Source organism: Pezoporus occidentalis, unplaced genomic scaffold (genome assembly GCF_034315485.1).
Source record: "Pezoporus occidentalis ecotype Australia unplaced genomic scaffold, CSIRO_AGI_Poc_V1 ctg79, whole genome shotgun sequence".
Lineage (NCBI taxonomy): Eukaryota > Metazoa > Chordata > Aves > Psittaciformes > Psittacidae > Pezoporus > Pezoporus occidentalis.
This window is the reverse complement of record NW_026916147.1, coordinates 1,006,319-1,019,177: the sequence shown is the minus strand read 5'-3', so window position 1 is coordinate 1,019,177 and position 12,859 is coordinate 1,006,319. Positions and strand designations below refer to the sequence as shown.

General features: G+C 37.1%; 1 protein-coding gene across 3 annotated transcripts in view; it reads right to left on the bottom strand.

Moving 5' to 3' along the window:
• LRBA (LPS responsive beige-like anchor protein) overlaps positions 1-12,859 on the bottom strand; it is a 401,187-nt gene that overhangs the window by 355,383 nt on the left and 32,945 nt on the right. For all 3 annotated transcript variants that reach the window (XM_062602815.1, XM_062602814.1, XM_062602816.1), the window contains exons 3-5: positions 4,546-4,777; positions 4,311-4,411; positions 2,016-2,111 (exon numbers count right to left, since the gene is read on the bottom strand). In XM_062602815.1, coding sequence (XP_062458799.1) covers positions 2,016-2,111; positions 4,311-4,411; positions 4,546-4,777 — 429 coding nt within the window. The remainder of the gene's footprint in view (positions 1-2,015; positions 2,112-4,310; positions 4,412-4,545; positions 4,778-12,859) is intronic.

The following is a 12,859-nucleotide window of genomic DNA, read 5'->3' as shown; positions in this document are numbered from 1 at the left end:
ACTGAGGCATCCCAATATACATACAGTTCAAGCATTCAACACAATTACAAGAAGTCAAATACAAAAACAGTACATGAATAGCCAAACAGAACAAAAAACATTATCTATTGCCAATTTCTGTTGCACATGATAAACACACAAGTGCAGAAGCATTTTTCTAGTAATCTGTACTTCTCAGTCTCAAGTTTTCATTCCAAAAAAGAATTATGTCATCAAGTTGGTGAAATTTAATCTCAAGCCACTGAGGCAGAAAGGTAATGGGTTTATGTGAAGAAAACTGGAAACAGTCATCTGATAAATCTTATTCATATCTTATTCTGAATTAAGCATGAAATTTTGAACATACTATTTCATCCTACGATTTCAGGAGCAAAAGTGTTGATATACTTGAATTTCCACAGAAGGTTCTGCACAGTGTTTTTCAACTACCTTTTCAGTTTCTAATTCAAGTGAAAATCATAATTTAACAATTAATCAGTCACCTGAACAATTATGAAAAGACTAATCATTGGTAAATTTAATCCCCTTTCAGTATTATTCAACCTATATGTCTACGATCCACATTTTCTCAGCAAATTCTTATAGCCAATATATGTTATTCACATCATCTGCTGCAAGTATGGCCACTTCACGTTAAACACTTTCTGTGGTTTCACTAACAAAAGTTTCCAGACTTTTCTTCAAAGATTGCCAGAAGCTTCCCCTATGTCCAATATAGTCAATGCCAGTTGGCCCCAAGTCAGACCCACTGCTGGCCAAGGCCAAGCCCATTAGCAACGGTGCTAGTGCCGCTGGGATAATGCATGTAAGAAGGAGAAAAAGTTACTGTGCAGGAGCAATTGCAGACAGAGAGAGGAGTGAGAACATGTGCAAGCAGCAGCTCTGCAGACACCGAGGTCAATGAGGAAGGAAGGGAGGAGTTGCTCCAGGTGCCAGAGCAGATTCTTCTGCAGCCCATGGTGCAAACCATGGCAAGGCAGGCTGTGACCCTGCAGTCTATGGAGGTCCAGGGTGAAGCAGACAGATATCCACCTGCAGCCCCTAGAGGTCCTCATACCAGAGAAGGGGGATGCCCAAAGGAGGCTGTGACCCCATGGGAAGTCTGCACTGGAGCAGTTCCTGGCAGGACCTCTGGCCCATGGAGAGAGGAGCCCATGCTGGAGCAGTGTGTGAAGAACTGCCACCTGTGGGAGGGACTCATGTTGGAGAAGTTCATGGAGGACTATCTCCAATGGGTGGGACCTCACACTGGAGCCAGGGAACTGTGTGGTGAGGAAGGAGCAGCAAAGACAGGGTACAACAAACTGACTGCAACCCCCATTCTCTATTGCCCTGTGACACTTGGGGGGGGGAGAAGGTAGAGAAATAAGGAGTGAAGTTGAGCCTGGAAAGAAAGGACAGGTGGGGTGAAGATGTTTCAAGATTTTGTTTTTATTTCTCATTACCCTGCTCTGATTTGATTTGTATTAAATTAATTTCCCCAATTTGAGTCTCTTTTGTTCTTGACGGTGACAGTTGAGTGATCTCCCTGTCCTTATGCAACCTACAAGTCTTTCAATACATTTTCTCTCCCCTGTCCAGGTAAGAAGGTATAGCAGTAGAGCAGCTTGGTGGGCACCTGGCATCTAGCCAAGGTAAACCCACCACAAAACTACTCTCATACTGGATAATAACACAAGCACCATTCCCATAGGAACATGGGAGCGAAAAGCAGGCAGATTCTTACTGCAACAAAATTAACCTGACCCAGTCTAGAGAGGAAAAAAAAATAAAAAGCTTCATTTATAGCTTTTCTTTTTGTAATAGTATTTGTCCTTCTATAGTAATAATGCACATTTATTATAAACATGATTTATTTAGGCATATGTAGGCGTCAGGCAGAGAAAAAAAATCTGATTAAAGCTCTACTTCTATGACATTGACAAATGAGACAAACAAACAGAACAAATGAGAATAACCAATGGCCATGAGAGAACAACAAATGAACAAACAAGAGACTTAAAATATCTACATACTGCAGCACTTTTTCCTGGAAAGTTGAAGAAGGCATCAGGTCCATACTTCTGAGGCATGTGTTTTAACACAGACAGTAACTTCCCAGCATGTGGTGGCTGACAAAGAGAATTACACTTGTAAGTAAATAAAACACACCTATAAGAAAGAAAATACTATGCACACAAAAAATAATTTTGACAAATTTAAAAGCTTTGCACATAGTTGAGCAATACTCTAAGACACTTAGCCCTTTCAACAAACAACATTAACAAAGAATTATGGATACCTTCACACAATATCAAGTAGGTGCACAGAAATACAATTAATTGTATAACTAAATTAAGGATAAATTAATTGGATAACTAAATTAAGAGGCCAGAGCCACTTTCATGCAGCATAAACTAAACTGACCCTGAATGCTGGTTCCTCCCTCAAGCTGTTCATTACTATCAGTGCTACCATTAGTGTGAATTTGCAGTGACCTAAAGAAAATTAACTGATCCAGCTGAAAACTGACTTCAGTAAAACAAATGCAAACCAATTTTCAATTACAGCAGGTTTGGACTGTGCTGTATGAAACCTGGCCAGCACAAAGGAGATGGGGAATACCTAGGAAAAGGGAGAGGGTGGATCAGCAGAGATTATTTTCCTCAGGATTACAATCATATACTAAAGTGGTTTTGGTTACATATATCCCTTCATATAAGCCCACGGAAAAAGATTCAAGTCTCAAGGGCAGTCTGGAGCACCTAAACTGCGTGCTCAGTTAGTGTGAATATTTAACACTTCCCCACCACCACCCTAATTCTGTGAGGACTTTGTTGTAATACTCAGCAACTATAAACTCCAGATCAAGTACATGAGCTCACAACAACAGAAGTACAGCAAATACTGCTAATAGTGACAGAACAATTTTGTGCGTCTTCTTTTACCACTTCATAACTTTCCAGTGGAAAGCATTCTTAAATTACGACTTTACAGTTCTGAGTTTTAACTCGGAGTGCCCTTTTCACCCTTCTTGTATGCAGAACCAAACATTGCATGATCCATTACAAGTATTCCAAATGTACCAAAAATTAGTCAGATAAATAGTGCTTCATGAACCTGAATTAGAACTGAGGAGGAAACACAGAGAACTGCTTAGATGTCTTCAGCACCATAGAATTCAACTAGGTAATTTGTGTTGTAGCCAAGTACTTTGTATCTTTTACAGCACTGCTGATTTTAAGATTTATGGAGGTGTGTAACTCCTTAGCAATGCAACTGTGACATTTTTCTCTTCCTTTCCTCTATATTTAGTCTTTAATAAAGAAAGGAAATTAAATGCAAATAGCAGAGAGACAGGAAATGAAAAAGTGAGTGTTACAGAGACAACTTTAATTCATCTGTGGTTAAATATACTCTATATGTTCAATTATTAAGTTTAAACCCTCTATTAAGTTTCAAGTATTTTTATTAGAACAAGGTAAGATTTCCAAAGTTATCTGGATTATCAAAAGGTCTTTTAAAATTTGCTTTATTATTTGTGCCTACTGGCTTTTATATTGAATTTTTTAATTATCTGAAGTAGGCAGAGACACTCTACACTAGATAGCGCATTCACAGATACTTTAAAATTCAAAGCAGGTAAAGTGACTGGTGCAACAGTTCCCAATTTCAGCAAAAAAAAAAAAAAGTTTATGTTAAAGAAAACTTTATCTGGTGGCCTTTACAACACACACATTTTTACTTCAGGGAAGGTGGCTCTCAACAGTAAAATGAGACCCTCTTCTTCCTTCTACTACACACATGATGGAATTTTTCAGCTGGAGCTTATTTCCTTCATTTCAGTTTCTACCATAAATTCTCATCTCCCTAATCAGATAAATATATCCAATCTTCAGGTAAAGAAGAACAATGTGAAAATAGGAGCACACTGAACTGCCTGTGTAGACATTTTTTATAGATTTCTCTCTTTTTGCAGTTAAAAAAACAAATAATCCTTTTTCCTTCAATTTCACAACTGGAATTACAAAAATAAAAACATGTGTATAAAACACTTGCTTAGAGTCACCGTATTAGTCCCAGGTGTTCAAAAAGATCAACCTAGTCCACAGATCCAGGAGGAAATTTAATTTCATCACTATTCTACTCTGTATTTTAATCGCTTGCAAGTAAAAAGATTCACTGCTGTAATATCAGAAAGCATCCTGTATTTCTTGGTATGTTTACAATTTGTTCATTATAAAGGTTATCAAACAGTCTTTTAAATTGTGAACAACAGGAAAAATATAAGCAACAATACAAAAAAGTTTCAGTTTTGTGTTTTCTTTTACCCATCTCCCTTTTTGTCCTTGAAGCTTGCTGAAAAATAACTTTAGCTCTCGAACTGTCAAGTTATAGCTGGCCAACACACCCAGCATGTCCACTAAGAGATCTGAAAAGGAAAAAGAAACAGCACTATAATTGCTTAATAGAATGCAATGTCAAATTTCTAACATTTATTAAACTTTTCCATGACATTCTACATAAAGAAATTCAGTTTGAGTCATATACTGAGTGAAACTGTACCTGCAATCATGTTGTCAGCTCTATCAATCCTCTTGAGCACTTGTTCAACAAGCCCCACTTCTGTGCATGCTTGTAGATTGCGTATACTTTTCTTCAAGATTGCTGTGAACATGCTCCACACCTCAGCCTGGCAGGTGATGTCACACTTGTCCAGCAAGTCTACCATGCAGGTGATGGCCTCTCTTTCTTGGATGATGAAGTTCATTTCCAAGTCAAACTGGCCCCCAACAAGCTTTCAGACAGAAGATTAAAGAACAACCTTAAAACAATTGTATCAAAGTAGCATTCCATGTTTAAAGTTATTCAATCTGCAAGAAAAAAGCTATCAAATACATTAAAGAAACACAATGAGGCCAATATCCATAGATCAAGTTTCGTTCTTCCTGTTTCAAGTTCTGTTGAGTAACTTCAACAAAGGTGTTCCTAAGGTCTCACCTACTATCAGGCAATTGGTACAGAACAACATTTGGATGATTCAAGGTACTGGTGTCCTGAGCTGCCCCACACAGCTGTAAAGTGAAGACACCAAGCGAGCGTTCTGAAACCAGTGAAAGAGCCAAGTCAGCTACCTTAAATGGCCTGAGTGGCCCTAAAAGCTTTCCTTCACATGTGCTTAATACTTAATAAGAGGCCAATTCTACCCAAAAGGAGCTGATGCACATCAGAAATATTGCCACTTCTAAACACTTAAGAGTCATTCCTGAGATACTGAATAAAGCTGGTTAAGTATTAGCTGCCAGTTTCATTAGTAGTCACAGGTACTAAAAGGAAGCAAAGGCTGGCCGTATTTGCACGAACGTGAAACAGCAGCACCACTGGAAGCCTTTGACTATGCTTTGGCTAAGGCACTTTAATCCCGTAACATTTCAGGTCTCCTAGGTGCAGGCTTTTGTCTAAGCACACAGTGAGTAACTAACGACATATACACACACCAAGGAGGTGAGAAGGGGAAGGAAATTAGTGTACTCAGAAATTCCAGTTGAAGGAAAGATGAACTGTAATCACTTAACTCCACCCCTATTCCTCCCCTCCACTTTTTAATCTCCTCTTGGACTTCAGAAATGTAACAACCTAAAAACGTGCCATGCTTGCCAAAATACTTACTATATACCATCATACAAATATGAATTATTTGTATAATACAAGTATGATAGCATTGACCCAAATGATCAAAATGGACTCATGATCCAAAGTATTTCAGATTATTCTCACTTCTACAAGTTTATCTAATAAAATATATTTTTGTCCCACATGGTGTTCCTTTCACAGGCTTTCACCATTAACAGCTTCAATACTGTGACTTGCTGAAGTCATACCATGTTGCAACTGCCCCAAAATACATACGCTAGCTTGCTTCCGTATTAGCTCCAACAGCTTCTCTCAGCTGGTCAAGATTTGAGGATGAACTTAGCCAACAGAAGAGAATATATACTCTTCATTAACTACTAAAATTACCATACATTTTCCTCAAGTGTCTAAATCTTGTCACTTTGAAGAAGCAATCTTTGGTCTTCTGGGCATAAATCAGTAATGCCAAACACAGCAAGAAGCAGAGAAAGTTACTGTGTTTATGACAGAATAGACAATGTCTCACGGCTACAATTTCAGTAATTTACACTTTTCCATTTTCTCCTCTCTTGGTCATGAAAATTATGCAATTTACTGTGAGATGCTTCCTTAATATCTAGGGAAACGGTAGGAACTGAATGGTGAGACTTGAATTATATTCCCAGCTTCCCTATATCAACTCATGCTGTCAACTCAAACAGATCTATCAAGTCCTTATCATTCTCCAAGCCTCAGTTTTCCCATTCCAAAAGATGGAGCAGAGGCCTACCACAAGAAACCTCTGTAAGGTACAACTCAAGGAAGAACACAGAGCAGAATAAATTAACACATAATTATCGCAAAACAAATGCAAACTAATATGTACACCCATTAAAAAAAAACAAATTGAACAAAACATTTGAAAATATAAAATACGTTACACTACATTTCACACTGAATTTATCATACTCTACAGCACTGAGGTATTCCCCAATGGCTCAAAAGAAGCCACTCTCTTTCTCACCATCTAGGTAAGAAACAAAGAAAACACTGCATTCTGTGTATGGACAGAACAGATGAAGTTTACATTTTAGCCACAAACCACCTGCTAATTCTTAACAAGAAATTCAACTCTTTATGCATCTGGTTTTAACTATCAGCCAACCATCAAATATCACACCAAAACCATATACAGCAACTAGAGGTGACCTTACCTTCACCCTATAGTCTACACTACCAATCTTTCATTTTTGGCTAGATACACTATTATCAGTAACCACTCATCCAGGAAGCTGTCAAATTACGTATCCCATCTAATCTGCAAACATAAGCATTTCAGCAAGTACATTCTAGAAATAATATGCTATGGTAAAAATAATCACCATTTTAACATTTCCTTTAAGGGAAGTGAGGAAAAAAGACTGACAGAGAAAGCAATATACCAAAGGCACAGTGCAGTTGATGTACTATATGTATGCATACCCATTAGATGCACATAAGCACATACACACCCCACAGTATGTCATATTAACCCTTTCTAATGGTGATTTGAAACTGATCAACCTTCGAAACACAAATTTGTTTCCAATGACAGGGATCATAATCCAGGTCCATGCATTGGCTAGTTATTATCTGAGCTGCAGTAATGGCTGTGCACAGCAAAATGTAATCTTCCCAAATGTCACAGTAAGTTATGAATATCTGAGCAGCTTAATGCACCTTACTAGCCATGAAGTGCGAGAATGTAATCTTATTACCTTTTTTATGGTTGTATTTTTTTGAATAATGTAGCCTTTGAACTGATGTATAGTCTTTCCTTGCACTTTAGCATGATTTGGTCTCCTGTGTCACACAGTCCATTTTTCAAAATTCTCCGGTTCAACGTATTTTAAGTCCTATGCTGAGCTGCATAAACAATCTTTATAGCAACCTACAGGGTGGCATAACGTTTTCTTTCTTCGGCATATGGAATTAAGTATAAGATTACAGGAATGGTTGTAAAGGGCAGTATTCAAAGTATTCAAATACAGCCTCACAAATTTTACATTTTGCCAGTTATATTTACCTTTGAAAAAATATAAACTAAATATAAATATAAACTAAACCAATAGCTCAAGCTTTTTTGTAAAATGTTTCTACATTTAGCTGATTGACAACAGGGAGAATACAGCAATTTTCTACTACACACAGAGTGTGGGGGGTTTTTCGTCCCTTGGAGGACCAAACTAATGAGAAGTCAATATAACAGCAATAATTTTAAGTACAAAATAGCACTACATCACTTAGAAATAAAAAGCCAATTTAAACACATGAAACCTCTCTTCACAATGAGTTTTTCATCTAACATAAAATGGAAGTGACCTAAGATATAAGAGTCACTCTTTGAGTGTACAACTACCAAACTACAGTATGCAGAAAATAGCTCAGAATAAACACATTCAAGCTCTACTTTCCTAAAAGATCATTATCTACATTATGAATCTAAAATCATTTCTCCCAATGGCAGATACAAATATTTCAAAAACTAATATGAAAATGGAGGCAAAAGTATTTCCAAGACCACAACCAGCATTTCTCATGGAAAAGCCAAATTTGTCATACAACCTACATACCAAGACAAATGTACTTGATTTGTTCACTAAAGCCAGGATGAAAGAACTATTAACTAAGCAAAATGTGACCTCTCTTTGCTTAAGATGTTGATTTTGTAATCTCGGAATTGTTTAATATGTCCAAAATAATGAGAACGTACAATGCCTATCCAGTAGAAAATGCCTATCCCAGGAAGAATAAAGTGCAGTCAAGTAGGCTAGGCATATCTCAGGGAAAATTTTAAGTTTATGCTTAACAAGAACCTGCAAAACTGTGCGTACAAAGCTGGTAACTGCCCAAAATCTTCTATTCATAACAGTAAGGTATTTATGCAAGATAAACATCAAGAAAAATGTGCTAAGCTAAACAAGATGTTATTTCAACAATTAAAGGTTTTATAAACACCCTACATTTTATATCTGTTCATAAAATAGTTATGTTATCCAGAATGGCCCTGTTCTTATATGCAATTTCACATCATGTCAATCAACCCGAGGTTAAAAACAAAACAAACAGAAAACCCTCATGTGTTTCATCCCTCAACGACGGAATCTGAATGCAGCTTCTGGACAAAACAGACACAAAAACGATGGATTCATTTTAGCCATTATGCTTTTGAGTAACAACAGAATATTCACATTCCGGACTCCATGTCCCCTTCATGTATTCAGAAACTCAAAACAAATGTACTGATCATCAAAAATACCAAATACTTCCCATGCCAAAGATTTGGAAAGTGTAAGTACTAAAAATCTCTTTAGGACAAGGATCTCATAGGATTATGGGTAATCCCAAGCATCCAAATCCCCTGAAGACAAAAAGGAAACAGTAAAAGTCAATGCCATGGTACACATCCTGGGTGTGATAAAAAGATGGTCCTGATTTGGAGAGGCCTCTATAGACCAGAAGAGAAAAAAATTGAGGAAGAATAACTTGTACATACTAATTTGCAGCAATTCATTCTCTGCCCCTCACTTCCCACTTTTCCATCACTAACATAACACATGGAGGTGAGACCATATTAAAACATGAATCCTAAGAAGAGATTTGGTAGGAAAGCCTGCTGAAAGTTTGGAGAAGTAGGTCAATTAATGACATTAGCATGAATGTGAAGTCAGTGAAATCATGACAAACAGGGTTCAGGCCCAGAGAGGTTATAGATAGGAAGGAAAGAGAAAGAAAATGCCTGGATATCAATCTTTTTTCTTCAATATATTGCCACTACATCAACCATAAAGCAACATAAAAACTAGACAAAGCACAAAGAACTGTGGGAAGACCCACTCATGAAAGGCAAGGTCATTGCCTTCCAGCAACATGCAGACAATTTAAAATCATTTGCTACCTTACCTCAAAGTTTAAAGTAACTTGAGACAATGAATTATGGAAGTGACACTTTCGCAGAAGGGAAGATGCTACTCCAGCCTATTTGATAAGCATCATCTTTAACCTTGCTCCAACTCTGGACTTGCTTTCCTCCATGTTAAAAAAAACAAGCAAAACCAAAACCAACACCAGAAAGCAAAACTTACCAGACAAAGAGCAAACAGGTACTTCTTGAGCAGAAAACCACATTACATTTTCTTTTAAATTAGCTGCTCTCTCTCCTGTTACCAAGCTCCTAACAAAGCCAACACCTTCATTTACCAGGAAATAAGAATGGACCATTTTAAACCAGGTATATCAATACTGGCACTGCACAACAACAATGCACCCACTTTAACCTCAATGCTTTCATATGACTCTGTCCAATACTGTTATTAACTATGATCAAAGATGGATCATTCAGGAAAAATCATTCCTACTGTTTCCCTTCATAGTAACGTAACATAAATGTTCTGTATTAAAATAAAATTTCTCAAAATCTGTCTCTAGCTTGGAAAACTGCCTGAAAGTAAATTTAACAAGCACCCACAAGGTGTTAAGAGTCTACTACTGCCACCTAATGTTGTACTTGAAACTGTTAGCCTAGCACTACACGTTTTTAATATAGTGTCTCATCACAATATAATTCTCTTCCTTCCCAAGACAGCTTTATATCACCAGTTTATACCTCATGCTCTGTCACAAGGAAGAAGAAAGCTGTATCTCCAGGAAGTAAGACTGGGTAAGATTTCAAATTAGCAGAAAAGTTTACAATTAAGAATAGGTTTATACAAAACCCGAGTTTCTTCAATTTCACAATTGCTAGCTACAGAAGGCACACAATTTACCCTATTTACACAGGGGAAAAATAGCAAATATCTCCTAGGCAGTTAATCTGAGCCATAAAACAGTTCATTAAAACTTTTCTTTTAAAAGGTACTGAGCTATGTCTATGTATAAATTAAAGCAAAATTCTTGTCCAGGTAAGTACACTACATCTGATGCATCCTCATGGTCTTTTCCCCAGACAGAGGAGAGGGGGAAGGAGAACAGTTTTGAAAGGTAACTATGCAGTAATCAATGATGCTGTATTTCCTATATAGTATTTTTACTCTGCTTGAGAGCATTTTTATGTCAAATTAATTCAGTAACACAATTAAATCACTTCAGCGTATGCATTTGAAGCCCCAGTGCAAGCAGAGCAATGCAAGGAAAGATCAGCTCTACACAATGTTTTTAAACGTGGGGAGCAACACCATGAATTTCAAACTTCACACGTTTTTTGGCTTAATTTTAGAAGCTTTTAGAGATTTTGTTTACAAGTATGTACCAAGCAATGAAATTCAATCCCTATCTTATACATGGAACAATCCCACTTTTAAGCAAAATGTTAAATTTTATCCTACAAAGGCAAATTTTAAAAGATCCAAAAAACCTACATCTATTTTACCAGTTCGGAATCCGTTAAAAAAATTATCCCAGTACAAACAGCTCATATTAAAAATAAATACTGCACTCAAAACAGTTACAGTTACTTCATACCCCTGCACGCAGTGCTTCTGTCTTCCCTTCTGGAAATTCAAGAACAGCTTCCAAAATAAAAGATATGGACAAGTCCCATATTAGGAATTTTACCCTCCTCCCATTCTTTACTGACCCATCAACAGGTGGGACAGCTAATGTAAAATGGATTGCAAAAAACATGCCACAAAACACGAGTACTGAAGCCACACTCGGACATGGACCCAGTGAACCTGCAGGCCATTGGACAAGGTCAAAGAAGAAAACAGGAGACAATATAAAGCTGATTTTCTACCATTTTTGTCCACAGCACCACACTGAGCAGAGAGGCCCTTTGCTCCTGAGGATATCATGTGACTATAAGCTTTTATTTCAAATCCTTGAGGAAATAAACGACCACCAAGTTGATTTTTTTTCCATATAGAACAATTTCCAGACAAAATTTTGTTACACTCCAAAGAATGGCAATGGACCTATTTACAAAACCTGGCAGCTTTCCAAGTTCGGCTTATACTATACATCTCACTAGATATTAACACAGATAGAGACTCTATAGAAATCCAGCTGAAATTTGTATGTTTCCAGTATCTGTATTAATAGCATTAAATTGTGCTTTCAGTTCAATTAACTTTTTTCAGTGTACTTTAACCTGTGACACCACTTAAGACATACAAGAAAGATACGACTCCAGGAGAGGGTTTAATAATATGCAAATTTGTATCTCCATACAGGAAATGAAACATCCTAAATCTTTGTATCGCATCAGATTCGTATGTGCATTGAAAGCAAATAAATCATTTAAACCATGATACAGAGAACCTTTTTAAATTTGCATTTATCTACAGTAAATACTGCCATGTTCCTTAATAGCTTGCTAGTGCAATCTTAGCAAACTAATGATTTATGGTTTTGACGTTTTAAAAATCAGAAATCTGTCATCTTCTGACATCCAGCAGAAAGTCAGGTCGAGTTACATTACACTGAATTTAAACTCAAATACATGAAACACACATAGCAAAGCACCATACCATACTGTCCCTTCATTATGCCAGAACTTCCCTCCCCTAGCTACACTTCTTAAAGTTATCTAATGTTTTTATTTGAATTTACAAGAACATTAAAACCAGACTTCTTTTCAGGACCCAGACACATGTAACTTTACCAAGGACAACTTTTTGTCAAATCTGGAAATATCACCCATCAGCAAACGATCTGCTGTACGCTGAGAGAAACAGACTAACCATACCTCAGCCACCAAGCAGCACAACTGTGCATCCTGCCCTATCTTAATCATTCCCCTCAATGTAGTAGCCCAAAAGATAACACTTCTAATATCTTATGTATCAACAAGTCCAGAACAGGTAACAAACCATAAAGTCAGAATGACTCTACAGAGAATGCCCTACTTGTGCCTACCTCCACCAGTGAAGACATTCACACTGCATGCTACAGGCAGAAACAAATTTATTCTAGCCTTAGGCAAATCAGGGAAAAAGAAACCCAACTATACAACACTGGCACCATGCCTGAGCAAATACAACTAACTTCACATATAAGTAAAAATCATCACCTGCACAGAAGTTAAACAGGTAGGTTAAAATGAGTGAAGTGGACTGACTCCCATCACCAGAGAAGAGTCTTCTCTTGCAATGACTAGCAAAAAAACAAACTTCAAGTCTAATAATACATTGGGATACAGCTAAAAAAAACCACCTGAAACAATCTGCCCAGCTTTCTCATCATTAAATTACTTTTTCTAACCTGCTTAGTATTCAGCATCTAAAAAACT